The following is a 19,884-nucleotide window of genomic DNA, read 5'->3' as shown; positions in this document are numbered from 1 at the left end:
CCAGGGTTGGCAGTGCTGCAGCCATGTAGGTACCACATATAAAGGTTTGCTCTGTCTGCAGCAAGCCTCTGCACACTGAAAGGAGGAAACTGGAGTTAAAGACAACAAAATGACCAGTGGCTGGACATCTCCTTGAGCGCATTTTGTAACAATCAGGTGCAAAGGTAAGTGCTTCACAGAGATTTTATTTTTAATTAAAATTTTAATTTATTGCAGTGTCTGCAAAAATGTTATTGGTGCTGCATGCACAACACATCACTATCTACCTTAATGTAGAAATGTTTCCTTCTTTCCTTCTTCGTTTCCTTCTTTCTTTTTTTCTTTCTTTTTTTTGTGCACTCTAAATTAATTTTTTCTGTTGTCATGTAACAGATAAAAATATTTAGTAATCAAAAGTTAAAAAGTACACATATATCATTTTAAGAACAGAACTTACAGTTTCTCTAGGTGATAAATTCTTGTTGATCTTATGGAATTATGCATTATTTGCCGAGAGATAATAATTGGTGTGAGATAATAATTGGTGTTAATTGGTATGAGAAAATAATTAGTTGAGATCAAATTCATACCCTGGATGTGTAGATATAAAATAGAGAATTTGAACAATATAAGATAGGTTTAAACAGGAAGCATTTTTTTTTCTTTTGCCCCTTCTGACATTAAACAGCAAAAAAACTGTTTTAGGGTGACTGTCACTAGAGGGCAGCATTTTACAAGCCTACAAGCAGACAAATGAAACGCTCACATATAACATCAGATGCACATAGAATGCCAGGATTTTGTGATATTAAAAAAAAGTCTAACCTTCCAACATTATGTCAGTTTCAACTGAAAAGTAAACAAACACGCTTGAGGGATATAAAATAAATCTAATTGCATAAGTGAGTATATCTTTTGACAAATACTGTTTTATTCATCTTTTGATTTACTTTGACTCACTTTGCATTTAGCGCTGTTGGGTAGACACCTCACATTAATTTGTAGCAAACAGTTGAGTTATCATTTTAGGATTTTTCTGTCAGATGTATCTTTTTTTTTCTTGAATGTGTGAGCTAGGAAGAACAATTTAGTCTTTTTTAAAGCCTATTTCAAAATAGACATTGAGCCCACACTCAAACGTTCAGGTTGGAATATGTCATGGTTTGACAAAACCAGACTTAAAGTTTCAGGTTACAGTTTTGCTACAAAAATGACATAGAGCATCACCCAAAAAGCATCATACCAATACAAAACTTGGTGGTTGTAGGATCCTGAATTCATAGGCGTAAATCCTGGAGGGGCTCGGGAGGGCCCCGGACCCCTCCAATCTGGGAAAAGTCTAGAATTGTCCCCCCCCCAAAAAATAATAATTGAAGAAACATTTACATTTAAACAGTATCAATTTGAAAAGGTAAAAATAAACAAAGAATGAAATAAATCTGCCAAGAAACACATTAACAATAAAAATCAGACTGCAGTTTGTTATTTCATTACTTTGCTGAATCATGATAAACAGCCGTATTATGCCTTGGAAATCAAAACTGGCTACATTACTTTCATAGTCTTAAGCTTTTGTCAAAGGGAGCAAATATCTCATTCATATTTAGCCCTTTAACTTTTACGTTAATTAGAAGAGTTTGAAACAGGATGGAGGGGCTGAGCAAGTGGTAGGAGCCAAGAACAGAAGAGAGAACAGATAGGAAAAAAAAGAAAGCTGCCTTTAATTCTCATTGTCTTCAACGTAGGACCTTTTAAACCACAAAATAAAATCTGAATATTTTTCTATATAAACCTCGGTGCTTTAAGTGTTATGTTTAAGTTATGATACTCCCTCGATATTAATTTCTATCTACTTGTTGGTTCTCAGCCATCCAGAAAATGGCAAAATTAAAAAAGGCTTAAAAATAAAGCAACTTAACAAGTTGTAATTTAAATAGCCCATAACTTGTATTGGAAACCATTTCTATAAATCAATGTTTATGAGGAATTTTATTAAGAGGAGCTACTCATTAAAACTTGTTTTTATTTAGAACCTTCCATTTTTGTAAATTTGTAGCAGAAATTAGATCAGTGAGACTCGTATTGAATTTTAGTTTTAGTTCTCAACAGTTTGCTTACTCAGAATAACAAATGTTTGATGTGCATTACTAGTCAATTTTGGTCCTGCAGCTTGAATGTGGTTTAAAAACTTTTTAAACCGCATTTTACATTACATTGCAATGGAACTTTGCTGATCCCCCCAAAATTGCTCTTAAGAAATTTTCCTGTTTATTATCCCCCCAATAATGAGATGGGATTTACGGCCTTGCCTGAATTGAGGCTGTGTTTCCTGAATGGATGGGCCGGGGTATGTTGAAAAGTGAATGGGATTAGGAAGAGATCCAAATACCAATGAATCCTGACTTACAGTCAGGTAGCAAGTTGAAGACAAAGTGGGATTCCCTTTTTCAGTATCATAGTGAGTTCAATGCACCTCTCAAAGAAGGACTAGAAGTTATTCTGTATAAGGAAATCAAAGGTTTACAACATGAGATGGAAGAATGCTGTTCTTTTTTTTTTTGCTTCTACTGCTGAAGCTCCAGAAGCGCTGCACAGAATAAATGTGGAGAGTAAGCAATAGCGTCATTCTATAATTTTTGTATTTTTCTCCAAATAGATGTGTTTATTTTCTTTTCAAAATAGAGCTTCAAGTTTACAGAATATAAATCACCTCAAATATGGGTAAAGGTTATTTTTTTGTTTGGTATTGTTTTGATGGTGTCATTTTTTAAACCCCAAAAATCTGGCACTTCAATGGGAGGACATTCAATTTTGAAAGAATTTTGTTGTATGACTATGTATGTATAACAAAATCTTTGTTACAGAAATCGGTGAGTATATGTGGTCTTTTATAGTCTATTATATTCTTTATAAATTTCTAGTATTTATACTCATAATGTTTTCTTCAAGCAGACAAAATCTCTGAAATGCCCCTGCTGTGGAATAGTTTAACTTTATATCAAACCTTTTACCTCTCATTTGTGTCTCTTCATGATTTCTTTGTGTTTGTTGTAGAAGTTCTATCATCTGGACAGATCACACCAGCAGACATTGTCATGAAACAGACGGAGATAGACTGAAGCACTATCTTCAGATCAGGAAAGTATGCAATCAAGCATTGCTTTGCAAGCTTCTAAACATTGCAAACATGATCTTTTTCTAAAAACTTGACCTAAAGATTTATGTGAAAAAAGGTCAGCCCTACTAAAAGATATCTCAACACTCCACTAGGGGGCAGCACATTCGTTTGCAGTTCTGCTTCACAGCAAGAAGGTTTAAACCTGAAGGTGGGTGGAGCCTTTCTGTTCAAGGTTTGTAAACTCTTCCTTGTTTTTTTCTCCTGCTTGTTTCTTTCAAACTCTACAAGTTTTGTGTTATGTATTTGCTTTGTTTGTCTTAATCTTAATCAGGTACAGTTTTTATATCATTTTATGTTCTCTATAATGCAGCTTAGAAATGCTGAAACATTATGAAACATTCTGCCTTGGTAAATATATGTAACCTTGTCCAGCATACTCCTAATTTCCTGCAGCAAGTCCCCAAGCTTACATCTGTAAGGTGTTACATTACGCACATAAGATCCTGACATTCATTGCCCTGATTGGATGGATTCTGTTAAGTTGCCTCTGACAGAATTAGGTCCCCATCGGAAATTGACTGGGGTAAGACCGGTTCAGATAGAGGTAAAGCAAGAACTGTGGCATTAATTCCTTTAGCTGTGCTGATGCAAGCTCCTACTGGATCCTGGACTGTGTAAATCCAGCAGCCTCTGTTCTTATTTGAACACTTTCATTTATCCACTTTTAAACACGTAGTCACAGTGTGGATAATAAACAGATATTCTGAGGAAGGTTATCATTACTGTTTTTCATAAGTCAAAGTATCTGAAGTACTAATCTAATAAATGCAGTAGGAAATTATATTTTTTTGTGTGTTTTGGCAACATGAGCCACCACAGTAAGATCTTTTGTGTTACATAGGTTCCTTCAGTCCAGAAAAGCAGATGATGATAACCATGAATCTTTGAACTCGGATAAAACAGCAAGAACAATTTTTGAAATAATATTCAAAGGGAAAACTCCAGAACAGGGATTGCTGGTCTCTTCCAGCACCTCACTCCCTCTCAAAAAATCAAATCCACAACTGTGACATTCCATTCATACGTTTCACTGATGTTGTGGGTATTACCTGCTTTAGCTATGTGTAGCACCACATATCATGCTTCATTTGCCTTGTCATTTGCAGTACTAACACTACTGTCTGCTGTGACCTCAGTTAATTTAGCCCTTTGTTTACAAAGAAAAAACCTCTTGGAGTTTTGCAAACCCTGTGGAAGTGGAGTATCTTCAGAACCAACCCAAGAAAATGCCAACTTTAAATAATTATGGTCATACTTGCTCCAAATTTTTAGTTACTTTGCTTGGCCCGGTCTCCTTACTCACTGTAACTTTAGTTACTAAGAACCAATCAATTTGGAAAGTTTGATAAATTATCAAAATTACATTTTCTGGTTTATCTTTTTCATTATGTTGTGCACCCCATGAAGCTCTCTGGTGACCCCCAGAGGGGGGCACGCCCCACACTTTGTAAAGCCCTGCTCTACAATTTATGATTCTGCCCAATTAATTTTTTCCCTCAAATACTCCTGTTGTGGCAGACCTATAATTTTCACTCTATAAAGTTGTAAAATATTTTCTCTTGTGACTGTGGTGAAACCTAACCATGGTGCTGTATGGAGTACCTGCTGTTGAAGGAAATATCCAATTAGCTACCAGCTGCTGAACTAAGTTGGCTGCTGGAAGTTTAGTGGAACATAGAACTGAAAGGGAAAGCATTTCTCAGGTGAGCTCACTTCATTTCAGTACTAATATTTTGTCCTTGTTAATTTGTGTGATTAATTATATGAAGTTATAGATTAAAGATGATGTCTTCTGCAATGCATGCGCTTATTTCTCTGGCTGAACTTGCCACAAAATTAGTAGGAAAAAGACTTATCATGTATCAATTAATAATTTCATAAATTATTTTAACCAAACATGGTTTCACATGCACTGAAAGGCATATCATGAACACTTTATAATGGTACTTTTCTATAATGGTTCCAGTACCTTCAAGATAAGATGAGGTGTATTATTGAGGCCCTCTGCTGAAAAAACAAACAAAAAAACAAAGCATTGCTGTTTGATATAGCAAAATAACAGTTAACAAGCTTTCTTTAGCATTTAGTAAATGCGTCCGCAGTACAGCTAGCTGATAGAGGAAGTTAGAAAGCTATAAGTGCCCATGAGTCAAATGAAGACTCAGAGAATAACACTCAGAATCATTTATTTATCTCAGTATGAGATAATAGGGCAGATCATTTTTGAAGTGTGCCTATTTACTTTTTAACATTAGTATCTTGCTTTGATTAAGCTGTTCACTACTAGTTTGAAAACTTTTCTAGGATGATGCAATGGGTCAAATGTTACCAATGAAGTGCGAGGGACTGGCGGGGGTCAGGAGGGTGTTATTATACAATGATATTTATTTCTAAATTAAGGTGTAATATCGATATAATCAAGTCAAAAGTGCAAAGCAGTTTGGTTATCGCAAAGACCCAAAGTTTAGCTGTAGCAGCGGAAAGGAATTTTCTGCAATAAATAAAAAAATTTTTAATGTGTTGTTGAGTCATTAGTACCCAACATACACATTGAATGTTGTTGAGTACTAACAACACATTGTTGTGTTGTTTAGGTAACACTAAATTTAGTGGGTAAATTTAGTGTTACCCACTAAATTTGGACTTTTTTCCAACATGTTATGCTTGAATCTTTTACTCTGGCAGATCAATTCTTGATCAGAACTATGTCTTGTGAGGCTTGTCAGTATCCACGAGTATTCTGAGGCATTTTGCTGCCCTCAAGTGGCCGTAAAACTGTTAATTTTAGATTACATTATGAAATGCATATGGTTTTATCAACCTTGTTTAAGCAACAAACTGTGCAAATATTTGAAGAAATGTTAGAAGTATTTCAATTACCAGGCATTGACTGCTTCAGTTGTTGTTCCAGTGTGTTGTAATCAAATAATGCTATGGCATGTCTTCCTTACATACAATTCTTAACTAACATCAATATGTGTGTGTCTATTGCAGTTTTACAAGTGTGTGCCATCTATAACATCTATTTTATGATATTATTTAGCTAGGCACAGCAGAGGTACAACTGTTCTCCTTTCTACAACTCATCTGAAAGTGACCAATTATAAAGTGGTTCAGCACTGAGGTCCTACGCTGGCAACGGGACATAACCTCAGAAACGAACATTAAATATGTAATACTTCATTGGGTAAGGTATATAAAAAATTTAATTTGGTACCCATATGAGCAACTGTCTAAAACCTTTTGCTCTTACATGGTGCTTTAGTTAGATCAGCATTATTCCTGGCACCTTTATTTGAGATCCCCAAATTTCTGTCATGTAACTCACACACATTACAGTAAAGATAAAGTCTCAAAATTGTAAAAGTTGGACACATTCACATAGCAGTTTGGGAACAAAATGAACTTCCTTAAGCAGCTTTAACTTAGTATTTTGTCGAGCGCAACTGCTAAACCACAAGCATGGCATTCTTCAACCATTCCTGAACCAAGTCTTTCTGAATAGTTCGGGATGCTCATGAGGGATGCTCTTGAGGTCATTGCTTTATAACACATGCTCATCACTTGCTCAATTTCTTATCTGTTGGAGTACTTCAGATTTTACTGTGAAAGTACTAATGGATTTTTTTCAAACTATCGTTAAAGGTTCCATCTGCTACAAATTTCTATACCCTCGACATGTTGGCATATCTGGTGCTCCAACAAGTTTGCATTTCAATGAAAGAGGCTGATTGCTGATACAGCAAGGTATGTAGTTTCCACTAAAGAGTTTATTTGAGTTGCTGTGTCCCAAAAGTAACTTTCAGTCGATGGTTTCTGAATGTTCATAAAACTACAGTCTCAACTCCCATTGCTTGTCAAACAAAATGCTAAGCACAATCAATGTGTGGACACTGTTTTTGCCCTGCTCTATACTCAAGTATGCTTTTTGCTAAGTACATGGTGGTACCCATGAACCTACAATCTACCACGGTTCGAGAAAGGCATGCAAAAGTGTATTCTATATGCTGAAGATGTAAGTATGTTACTTCTTTTTCATAGTTCTCTTAATTTGGTTTCAAACAAATTCATATGGTGTTTTTGTGTGACAGATGATCCCAAGAAACAACCAATCATATGAGAATGTTTCTTTAAAGTACGTAGACTTCTTCAACCTCAGAATTATGAGATCACATAACTGCCCCTTTCTACTTTTGGCACAGATTTGTATCTAGATTGCAGGCATTTAAAAGTTCATAAAAATTTTATGAGGCAGTTAAATGTAAATGTTTTGATATGTTTCAACCTGTGATTCAGGTGCAGATTCTGACTTGCCCCCAGTCTTAGAAAAGGTTCTTTGTGTTTTGTGTTTCAAGATATTCAACGTAGGTTGGAGAATACTGTTGTTAGTGAAAACTCTAAAAATGAGTATTCAAGGTCTATGCTTAGTCTTTGTAAGTTACAAAAAGGGTAACAGGATACCGGTATCTTCGCCAAACAGCTCTAAAAGTTCCATCAGTTCAATACTTGAGGGATATCTTTTAGATTTCAATCATATATGAAGGATCTTTTTAATTTAGTCTTTTATTTTACAAGTTTTAACTTCTTCTATTGACCCTTTCTGTTTTAGCAGCTAATCTATTTCAACCACAAAATGGTTGAATAGACCGCTTATCTTACCAATAACTTAATCTAAGTGCTCTGCCGCTAAAGGAAATCATCTTAAAATGAGAATTTATTTTATCTATACCAACAATGCATAAAAAAACACTTGGGGCACAGGTATCTAAGAAGATATTTTGCGCAGTCTTTTGGATGAATTCCCAGGGATGCTATAATGTTAGTACCTGAAGATGTTGCGTATCTGCTGTTGCTCTGATTAGTGTGGGTAATGGTCACTAGATCCTTTGAGTCTTTCCACAGCCTATTAGTCATACACCGTTTGTGCTAAAGTGCTAGTTATCATTAGCATCTCCACGGCTATCAACTTTCACTCATTCATCCTTAGAAAAAACCAGTCTAGTGCCCTCTACTGTCCAAACAATGAACAACTATAAGAAAAAAAATGCACCATAAGGTGTATCTTCAAGTGTAATGGAACACCATAAAAGAAAAAAGAATGCATGGATTAAGCATGCACAATACATCAGGCTATATTAGTTCCTGCTATGATGGATTCAGTTCTCTGGATACGCCTCTTATTTCAACTCAGATTTTGTATAGAAATTATATGTCTATTTATGGAATATGATTATAAATATCAGCAAAATCTAGACCTCTTAGATCCTCTGATACTAGGTGTTATTTTGACAATCTGACAACATTTTTGAGTTAAAATATTAGGATAACAATGACAGAGTAAAGTAAGCGTTAGTTTAATTGGATTATTCTCAATAGTAAATCTTAGAGTGACTGTCAGTCTTCTTACTTTAGAAACGCCACCATGTGGTAAAAATGGATCTTGTAGTTCATTTCATAATTAATATTTGTTTATCATTTTAGTAATCCCTATATTGGTACGGTACAGCCATATGCAATTGTTAGCAAATAAAAAAATAGCAATAATTTTGTATTTCACAGTAATTTACAAACTTATCTTGAATCATTTGTATAAAACACATAATAAACATTTTAGGTAACTTATTAAAACCAAATAAAAAATACATATTAAAAATTGATGTATCTGAAGTGAATTTAATACTTAAAATTTTAAAATGATGCAATTTATCACAAGTTTATTAAGTCTTGATTTGCTATCATAATCTAATGTTGCAATATAAGTATTTTTTTATTATTACTGGTACATTACTGTGCTAGCTTTGTTCCTCGTCCCTATTTTTTATTTGAACAAACACACTCAAAATAATTGTTGGACTCAGATGAAAACTTTTAGGTTTGAAAATAAGTTAAGGGATAAAGCTTTGCCTAGGTTCCCGTTGCAGGATATTGTTCTGGAACAAGGTACTCCTGACGTAACTCAGAGAGATAAAGCAAGTAACTGGGACTGTCGTAATGGGATCATCCTGTGGATTTAAGAGTTATTTGAAGGGCTGTGTATGTTAAAACTAGAACACAGTAAACCGCGCAGTTCCAGATTCTTCAAAATGACATTGAAAGTGTCTCTTGAAGGTCTACTGCATTCCCCTAGTTTACCTTTCAGAGCTGATGAAATGCAACCATGCACAGTAGAAGATAATCTATGACTTTTCTATTGTATTCTGGGACCTCTGTGATCACTGGTAGAGTTAAAGAAACTTACAGAACTTCTCTTTACTTATCATGAAAATTGGCATCTATACAGGAAATATTTCAAATTAAGTATGGAATATTATTAAAATGTAATTCTCTTGATAACCCAAGTGGCTTTATGCAGTGAAAAAATACATTTTCTATCAAGTGTTTAATTTAACAAGACTTAACATAAAATCTAATTGTTAATCCCAGTGAAAGTCACTTTCTAACTATTTGTATGAATTGCTGTTATTTAATTGGATCTTAGAATGTGTATCATACATTTAGTAACTTCATGACTTGTTACATGGAAGGATTATGTAGCTGTTGTTGTACGCAGTAATCTTCTCACTAAGCCTTGCATCGTTATTTACTGTTTACCTGAGGAATCAGTGGAGAGAGTGGGAACAGTTTGGTTTCACGTCTCGTCCTGCCATGACACCTTGAGCAGCGACTCTGGCTGACACCTTTGACCTTCGGTAAAGGATTTATGGGATTGTGAGTGGAGTGAAGGATTTAGTGGCACATGGCAAAACAGTGGGTCTGTGGGTCAGTGTGTCAGTATATCAGTGAGTCAGTAGGCTTTTCATTTTCCCAAACTAGGTCAGCTATTTACTTTCATTAAATGAGGCTAATGCTGGAACTTCCTGGTGTCACACTGCTCACCTATTCACATGTCAACATCTAACTCTTCTCATGCTCATGTTCTAACACCATCACACGTGCACTCACACCTTCAGCCTTCACCCATAGTCCTCACCAAAGAAAAACAAAGAGCATTTATTCTCTGAGTTGTTAGATAGAAAGGCAAAGTGTGTTTTTGTATGTTGCCAGTCACATTTGAAACAGATGCAAAATCATGCTTCAACATCTGTTTCAACAAATCCAGCCATGCTGAGCCGCAGAAGAAACATGATGTGACAGATTACGTTCAGGAATCAAATTACAAAAAGTGTACCACTAAGCTGTAACTGAGGAGACAAAACTTAATTGAACCATTTTTAAATTTTCCACATTTTTCTCACAATTTCTGTTTGTATTTAAGTCAGTGTGAACCTATCCAGTTAAGATTACCAAAGTTACATATATTTACATATTTTGCATAAATTTTCTTAATATGTTTCAGAATGATATGTTAAGCTTTATGACATCGGTAACTTTACACAATGTTCTCCCCATTAGTTGGCCTGTAGTGTAACTGACTCAGGTTTGTTGGCCACCCTGCTTGCACACACCTTTTCAGCTATGCTCATTCCTGCTTTGAACCATTGCATTACCAATTTTGTTGTCATTAAGCCAAATTGCAACCAACGTGCTTTGGATCTTTGCATGCAAGCTTTTACTTTCTGGTAAATGTTCCTAAATGGTCTTTCAATAATGCTGCTTCCTCATGATGCCTGCAACTTTGTGAATTGCACCAGTCCTTCCTGTAGCGTAACACCCCCACAACATGATGCTGCATGCCATCATTCTACTTCATGGTTGAGATGATGTTCTTAGGCTTTGAAGCTTCCTTCTGTTTTTTTCAAAATGCTGCTAAACATAGTGTTTATGTCCCTCTGTGAAGTTTAATTTCATGTCACTTTTGGAATAATGACTTCTTCCTCTGTGTGGGATTTCAGCTTTATCAAATAACCTTTGACAATTTTGGCCCCACCAGCCATTAGCAAACACCTGTTGGAACTTTGCATCGGCTGAGCTTATACCATGAAATATTTTGCAGTCCAGTGCACTGACAGACGTTTGTAAATGCTTACTAGAGGAATGTTGATGTGATGACATGCTGAAGGTGGTATGTAATTGAAAAGGAACTTCTAAAAAGTCAGTCTCAATTTCAAGGTGTTAAATTGTGAAGTCAAATTTCTTTTAAGTCATGTTTGATATATATACAGCATTTTTCTAACAACTGAAAGTGACAGTTACTTGATTGTGCTATAAAATGACACTATGTGGCTGGAAAACACATAACACTGCTCCTTTAAATATTTTTGTTCACTTGTTCTTATTGTTGTTTATCTTTTTCACTTCATTGAATTGTACAGCACTTTCGTCAATTTCAGAATTTTATGTGCTTTATAAACAAATTAACATTTACATTTCAGCCGCTGTTAATAGAGGATTTCCTTCACTGTGGATGATTTATTTGGCATCTCCTCAATATCTTTTTACTTTTTGTTCTGGGTTTATACACATACAGGCAAAACAGGTTTCTAAAATCATTTCCACAAAACCCAGAAGTTACTTTCTGTCTGGAAATGACACAAGTATCACCCAAAAGGCCATAAGACAAGGCACAATGGCTTTTTAAAAAACAAAACAATGTGAAATGGTTTGTATGTGTTAACAAGTAGTGTCATATTAAAGATAGTTCAGGCCCTTCTCTTTAATCGTTGGAGACATCTTTTTTCTTCACTAGTTCACTTTTTCTTCTCACAACTATTGACAAGCTTGTTGCATGTCTGCACAGGTATTTCCATATTTCTTTTTAAATATCATCGCTGTCTTTTAGAAACCATGTGCTCATGGAAATTACATTAAAGTTATAAGAAACATAAACCAGAGAACCTGCAATGTAACTGACAAAAGGTTGTTCACTCAAGAAGCTGAAGAAAGACTGTGCCACACTGCAGATTTTTAGTTGTAAAACATATGAACCTTAATTAAAATAAACGTACATGGTTAGTTGTTATATGGCAAAAAATATTTTAAAAATTCCCTTCGGGGCACTGAATGTGGGGCAGTGTTACTGAACTTTTGTTCCTCAGACAGCAGAATTGGTTGCCCAATAATTAGAAGGTCAGTAGTTTGATCAATTGCTCAATCTGTCCACATGTTCAAGTATTCTTGTTTAAGATATTGAAACTGGAAAATTACTTTGTTTTAATGTGATTGTTATCCCTGTAACAATAGAAAAAATATCCTTCATTTCAAAATGTTATGTCTTGGTTATTTCTTATGGCACTTCAAACCAAACTGTACAAAGCAGTAGGTTGGGCTACTCCAAACTATTTTCTGAAGGAAGAGGTGTGGTTGTTTGCCATTCTTAGAAAATCACCTGTAATGATTCATAATTTGCTATTGGCAGCAAAACAAAATTCTCCGATATATCTCACTCTAAAGGTTTTTCCTACGACTGCTCAAACAAGTAAACAAGCAATGTGCAGAGTGATTTTAAAGCGAAAGTTCAGTTTTCTGGCTCTTCTAGGGTCATTTCGGAATTATTCTTTAACTAATAGCTTATTGAAATTTGATTTTGCACCTGATTGATAAATACTGAGATTGTCATGTTCAAAACCTTCATGAAAGGACACATTTTTGAGAATACATCTCATTAACTATTCTTTTCTATGTTTCTTGGTAATTTACAGGTTCCCTGTGAAGTGACTCCCTTTGGTTCAACCACAAGGTGCTGTCACATCAGACGTGATCAGGAGTTATTCATCAATCACATCTAGCAGGTTCCTTCTGATGTATGTCACAAATAATCACATTCACAAACTCAAACATATTTATAGTTCATAGTTTTTACCAAGTTATAACCATAAACATCAGTATACTTTATTGGGACTTTAAATTGTAAACCAAAAAAGTAAGAAAATAAATGTAAACTTGATGAAAAATGTTACATTATCTTTCTATTTTTATTTCAATTAAATGTAAAACATTTGGAGAAATCTGTATTCAGGCTGGCTGAATTAATTCCTGTAGAATCACCTTTTTCTGCATTATTGCTGCAAGTCCATTGGGATATGCTTCCTTCTGTGTTGCATCTCAAGACAGACATGTATCTTCCTTAATCCTCTCAAACTACTTAATGATCCTGCAAATTGGATTTGTGGCATCTGTGAATATTTTCTAATCTTTCACAGATATTCTCCACATTTAAATCTTAGCGGATTTAAATGTGAACTTTGACTAAACCATTTTAACAAGCTTTTCTTCCACTGCTCGACGGCTAGTTAAAGAAATGTTACTCAGCTACATGACCAAAGTTGTGCCACATAATAGTTGAGTTATTAATGATGAGGATTAGGCATTTGTTTGGGATCGAATATGGATAAACAGCATCTTTGGTCTAAAAAACTTCTTTTTTGTGCCAAAGTGCCTCAGATGGTGATTATAGTCCATTTTGGATGATGTAACATGACTGTGCTGTTGGCCTCGTAGATAGAGTTGAGAAATTTTTTTTCAGGGAAAGAACAATATGTTATGACCTAATGATTTTCAGGAAAGTCAATTGTCGTGGTTGTCAGCATTTTGCAAAATTCAACAAATTCAAAGCTAAACATAAAACATGTTTATATCAGTGCAAATGCAATTTTTCTTCTGATGTTCAATATGTTTGGAGCATTAGCTCGCTATATTTTAACATATTGTTTCCTTATATAAATGATTATTTATTTACTCCGATAGTAGTGCCTCAGATTTAAATTGCAATAAATCCATAATATAAATGCGTGATATGAAAGTGATTACATGCCAAGGGAATGGGATGATTGTTTACTCATCAAACACAGACGGTCCATAAAGCCACTTCTACTGTTTGTATGAGCAAACATGCTCTTTGCCCTAGAAACTGCACCAGTATGATCATAAGACACGTGCATCTTTTTGGAACTAAAAAAAGCAAGACTGATGATTGTGTGAACAAAAAATCTTATTGTAATGAATTAATAGCATATTTTCTTAACATAGATGCAACTACATGAGCATTGCTTACTGTGTATATTTAAATAAGAATGAGATTCATCTTCTCTCAATGGTTCAGCCCATGAGCCTTAAGAGTTAATGACATGAATTAAACATACACAATTAATGCAACACAATATATTGGTTTATAATATATTTTATTGAAAAATGCACAGACATTAAAATTAAATAAATCCAGTATTATTTTAGTTTAAAAATCTATTATAAATCATCAGTGATTATACAAAATATAGAATCATACAAAAATAAAGAAAATGATTATATATTTAAATAGACACAGAATGGCTTCTGTCATCAGCAAGTATATTTACAACATAATATGTTTGAACACAGCTACAGCTTATGATAGTAAGCAGATGGATCCCTGTAGGACTGCTTACACTTTAGGTCACGCCCACTTTAGCTGTAAGTACAGTAAAAAAATACCCCTCTAGCAAAGTTTGCACTGAAACTACGGTAAGGGTGATAAAGTGCTTGTCTTAGTGGTGCTGCGGTGCACTAACATGTCACAATAAGCCCTGGGACAGGAGATATTAGAAGATATAAACAGGGTAAGCTACAAAAAAAACTAAAAATTTACATCCCATAAATAGAAGATAATATGATCATGTTCAGCCAAGAAAAGCTTTGTCATCATGATTTGAACCAACAGAGAAATAGTTGCCACAAGGTCCTGATTTAAGGAGTACAATGGGTTACTGAGATGTTCACCAACTGAGAAACACATTATTATGAACTATGCAAAGCTGTATTGTAAGCAATTCTATGGTTTTGTTTTTACCTCTAACTCACCCATTTGAAAATTGCAAAATAAGGCAAGCAATGAATGAACAATAAATGAAAATGTGTGCTCAGATACCATAACAAGCAATTTTACCACCAGCATGCTTTAAATTAAACTATTCCCATTGAGGTTGTTATATTTTATAAAATAACACCATATATTTTCCAAATATGGCTATTCTGGTTCAATAACCAAAACAATAATGACAATCTCAAAAGAGGGGATTGTAGAGCCAATAAGATGTTCTAGCAAACAGAGACAGCTTTATTATTTATTACTGGAAAGATACTAAATTTACATCACCCCTGAAAACTTTAGACTTTGAAAGCTATAATTGCCAACGTGCATCAGCACATGCTCATTGACCCACCTGCCTCACAGACCTTCACATTAGCAGACCCTGAGGCAATAGCTAAATGTTTGCTCATGCTGCTGAGAAATGACCTTGGGTTCATAAACTGTCGAAGCCACCCTGGCTCATTAGAAACTTGTGTAAAGAATACAGTGAATATGTTGTTCAAACATATTTCAAATGTATGTTATGGCTGGCTGCCCAAAGTCAGGACTCAGGCAGATTTTACCTGCTCTAACCTCTACATCTATGTATGTATCTAGGTATCTATGCATACAAATGTAAAGCATATTTTGATTTAGTCTTTTCAATGGTGGGATTTCACATTTCATAAATCTAAAGAGAGATTCTTGAAATTGTCTTACATGTGTTCAAAATCCTTGCAAGACTTCAGTATGCATTTAGAAAAAAAGTGAACATATTTTGCCATCAGTGCTTGAATATAAAGAACACAACCAAATAGTTAGCTGTCTCTTCACAGCCTAAGAGGATGAAAGGAGTTGAAGACAGAAGCAATAAAATAAAGATTTCTAAAGGAATGTGGTGTCTTAACTAGTCGGCCTACAATCCAGACCTGAAAAGCAGTAAAAAAAAAAAAAAAAAAAAGAACGTCAAGCATATAAACAAAAAAAACCAACTAAATAAGGAAAAAGTAAAAGTGAAATGACACTAAGATAAAAATAAAAATTGCATTATATGCCCCTGCCTGAAATTTTTGGAAATTATATTGTGGATTTACTTTTTTCTTCTTTTCTTTTCTTTACTGCAGGCAACAGATAAAAAAGACAATTTACTGAGTCTATTAAACAAAACAAAAACAAAAAACTTTTAAATCAATCTGGCATATTTGTATACTTTACAAGTAAATGGTGGAACATTTTTTTCTGAGAGATAAAAAAGGATTTTTACAGAGGAAATTAAAAAATTCAGATTATTATTATTATTATTTTTGCTAGATAGATTTGTTTCCCCAATCAATGTCCATGCAGTATTATTTATTGTTGCCCTATCTATCTAACCTTAAAACAATATTCCAATTCTGCAAATATAAATCTTTTTTTTATTTGTATTAAAAAAACACTAAAAACGTTTCTGTAAACCCTTTGACAAAGCATTTTGTTTCTTAAAATCTCTTAAAAAATTACTAATAATACCATAATTTATACACAGGGATTCAATTTTAAAAAGTACACAAAAATGTTACAATATAGGCATTCAGTGTCTTTGGTTATATTTATCGTGTTCTATTTTAGCCACATGTGAAAACCTCCTACTACTGTAAGTTGTCCAGTAGCAGGCATCCCTCTTTAATTTTTCAGTCTTTAATATCTGCGTATTTCAAATGGCCTCTAATGCTATTGTTTATGTGCATCCGCAGGACTCAACTATCATGTCAGGGACGTCTGTTTTGACGATGCTGTGCTGAGAGTTGAAGTAGACCATGGACAGAGGCCGGCGCTCAGTGGGGATGCAGCATGAAGCTGTGGCTGTGTTGATGCCATTGACTTTAAGCTGATTGAAGACAGTAGCATGGAATGAGGATGCTATGCCCGGGGAGCCGGCTAGATGTTGGGGGCACTGACCCATGCAGTAGTTCATGTGGTAGCCTTCAGGTGCAATGATCCACTCATCCCACTGGATATCCTTAAACTTGATGTAGAAGTCTCTCTTGCAGCACACTGTCACCTCGTCTCCACAGCGCAGTGATCGCTTTCTGATTAAGTGCTTGGAGTGGTTATCACGCAGACGCACCTGGGCCACCATGAAGGGCTGGTTTGCTTTAGTCAGTCGAGCCATTAAAGGAGCAAAGGTTCCTTTCACCCTCTTCGCAGCTGACCTCAAGCCGGAGTCTCCGCTGACCTCCGTCCAAAAAGGTCTGCAGCGTGTGGGTGATGGGGAAGGTATGCCAGTTGCTCTCCTTAACCTCTATCATCTTTTCTATCACCAGGGTGCGATTAGAGTCTGAAGTCTCTTCATCTGCCGAGAGGAAGACCCGGGCAAGGAGGCGGGAGCTCCGGTGAGGATCTTCAGATAATTTGGCATAAATCCACAGAGAGGACTGAAGGACCTGGATGCTCTTGCCCCGTTCCTGCAGAAACTGAAAGGTAAGGCTAAGGCTGGCCTTGTCACCGCTGTCTGAATCACCTATGAAACAATGACAATTTAAAAACAAACACAGACTGTTAATATTTTGAACATTTCAAGAGGTTATCACCTTAAAGCCAAAATGGAATGTGCTGAAATGATTGTAAGATAAAGCTATTAAGTCCTCTTTCTCTAAATAAAGGTCAGGTATTTTTTTTTTACCTTTACTTTTTATTTTTGTGATAGTTTAATCTGGCATGAAGAAATGATTCTGCTGGAGCTCTTTAGCTATGTCTTAGATGGATCCGCTTTCAAGCACTTGGCTTTTGGTGCATCCATTTTCTTGAAAAACTTTGATGTAGCATTCGATATACACAACATTTTAATCCCAATAATTCCTATATGTTTAAAGGTTATGTAGTTTATTAAGTTATTTGTTCTGCTTTCTAGACTTGCTTAGGCATCAAGCATCCTAGTTTTTAGTAAGTCAACTGCCTTTAAAATGAGCCTTTTCTTTTAAAATATTTCCACATGCCTTTATAACAACACGGTCTTCGACCTATTTTAATATTTCAAATGCAAAAAACACTATGAAATCTTCAGGACCACTGTAGGGGGCGTGGTGTTTATCTAAAATCAAAATTCAACAAAATGAGCATTTTGCGCAGGAATAATCTAACTTCCCTATATGAATATGTATATTTGGAAGTAATGGGATTTCACTCATTTCTCACATGAGTATAAGAATTCAAAATAAAACAATTAATCATAGGGGGAACACCGACCCATGCACTATTATACGCACGAACTTGCCCAAAAGGTGCGCTCATGCAAAGTGTTTAAAAGTCATGCCAGAAAAGATTTACAGTATGGAAAAATAAAAGAAAAACTTACTTATATCGGCAAAGCTCACTATTTCATAGCCTTGATCTTTGGTAGGTAAACTGTTTTCTAGTTCAAGGGTACCATCCTGTCTGACGCGCCCAGAGTGCAGCTTGCGCAGCGCAGTTAGAAGCGCCACTTTAGGCACCGTCTGAGTGATGTTCGGTCTCTCTTTCAGGTGGAGCTTTTCCAAAAGGTGCTGTTTGGCGATCTCTATCATCATCTTCTGCTCTGCGTCTTTCTCCATTGCCGGTAAGCCACAGGACGCGCAGGCTGGGGAGCCGCTGACCCGGAGCCCCTTCAGCAGCAAAGTTGCCAGTAGCAGAAGTGAAATAAGTGAAAAAGACGGCGTCATCCTCCAGCATAAAGAAAAGTTTAGCATTTTTTGGAGTTGGAGTAAGTTTACTAATAAAACAAAAATCTTCTAAAAACTCTCCACTGAGTGCTTCTTTCCACCCAGTGTTGTCAGAGGTTCTTGCTGGCAGCTGTGACACAGTCAGGACAGAAGCTGGAAAGCAGAGTAGCGTCTCACCCTCTTGATGCTGTAGATATGTGGGGTAATCCACCAAAACTGGTGACACGTTGGAGAGACGCACCAATGAGCGGATCGGGGCACCGGGGAAATTACGCATCAGAGTGTCCTCTCCCACAACACGGACAATCACACACAGCACGCGCTCACACGTTGGCAGTTGATTGACGCTTACTATTTCTTAACTTTGTGACAACACCTGATCTCATTTTATGGCACCATAATAAATGCGTAAAGTTATCGGTATGTGGACAAGGATCTGATCTTATTTATGTGCCACGTTGCGCTCTTTGGCGCAACCATAACATCTGAAGCGTTCAAAGTTGCAAAGCTTTGCCCTTTAACCCAATTTACGAATGGTACCCGAGAAGCACAATCAGCGTAGTTCAACATGTGAGAAAGGGCTGGGCTCTGTGGAAGCGGGGGCGGCATTTGAAAAGCAGGTTCCGTCATGTTATATGCACGGTCACAGCACAAGAACCATGCAGCGAAGATGACGCCTTCCTCATGTCTCTGCTGTGTGACGAAGAGAAAAAAATAGAACAGCAGAAGAATAACTCCGTCAAGCTGCTACAAGTTTTTCTCAGCCTGGGTTCTGGTGATGTCTGTCAAACAGTAACCAACAACTTTGGGAAAATTATTTAGATCAAATATTGTGCTACACGTGATTTTCAATATTTTAGTAGCACCAGTTCTCCGTTACAATAGCCAAAAATGCTTGCAAACAATTATTCGATAAAATAGGTCAATATGTAATGCTCAAATATGATGTGGCAGTAGTGTCCTTTGATAGGCTACTTGCACCCATTTCGTAGTGCAAAGCTAATAATATTAAATACACAATAATGAGGTACAACTTTGACTGTTTCCATATAAATTCTAAGATGGTTTTAAATTTCCATTTAATGTTTTTACCTCAAGGCGAAACAGTGAATTTTAAGGGGAAAATTATTCTCAAGTCTCTGACACATGATTAGGCTACTTGCCTGCCGACATGTGGGCAATAGGAAGTACTACAACTAAATCCACTGGCTGTCCAAGTGTAATAAAAGATTAAAAAATATGAAAATCTTAAATAATATAAACTATGTTCTAAAACACAGTTATGTTACATATTGGTCAAATTATAAGATTACTTCAAACCATAATCTGTCAGGGTTATGAATAATTTT

General features: G+C 35.7%; 1 protein-coding gene and 1 long non-coding RNA gene across 3 annotated transcripts; one reads left to right on the top strand and one right to left on the bottom strand.

Annotated features, from left to right (window-relative positions):
- The first annotated feature begins 11 nt into the window (after positions 1-11).
- On the top strand, positions 12-16,698 carry LOC116711060 (uncharacterized). Of its 2 annotated transcripts, XR_004337156.1 has the most exons (5): positions 12-164; positions 3,034-4,860; positions 6,201-6,344; positions 6,803-12,825; positions 16,592-16,698. It is a non-coding gene; the product is annotated as an uncharacterized LOC116711060 (long non-coding RNA). The 2 variants fall into 2 exon arrangements; XR_004337155.1 differs by having other exon boundaries at positions 3,034-6,344.
- Positions 16,559-19,057, bottom strand: LOC116711059 (inhibin beta B chain). The gene is given in 3 exon segments (XM_032550432.1): positions 16,559-17,001; positions 17,003-17,358; positions 18,193-19,057. Coding segments are annotated over 3 exon segments (1,152 nt in total). The 5' UTR covers positions 18,563-19,057; the 3' UTR covers positions 16,559-16,575.
- Positions 19,058-19,884: the final 827 nt, after the last annotated feature.

This window comes from Xiphophorus hellerii, chromosome 20, assembly GCF_003331165.1.
Source record: "Xiphophorus hellerii strain 12219 chromosome 20, Xiphophorus_hellerii-4.1, whole genome shotgun sequence".
NCBI lineage: Eukaryota > Metazoa > Chordata > Actinopteri > Cyprinodontiformes > Poeciliidae > Xiphophorus > Xiphophorus hellerii.
Note: the sequence above shows the minus strand (reverse complement) of the source record. Positions and strands in the feature narration are given on the sequence as shown.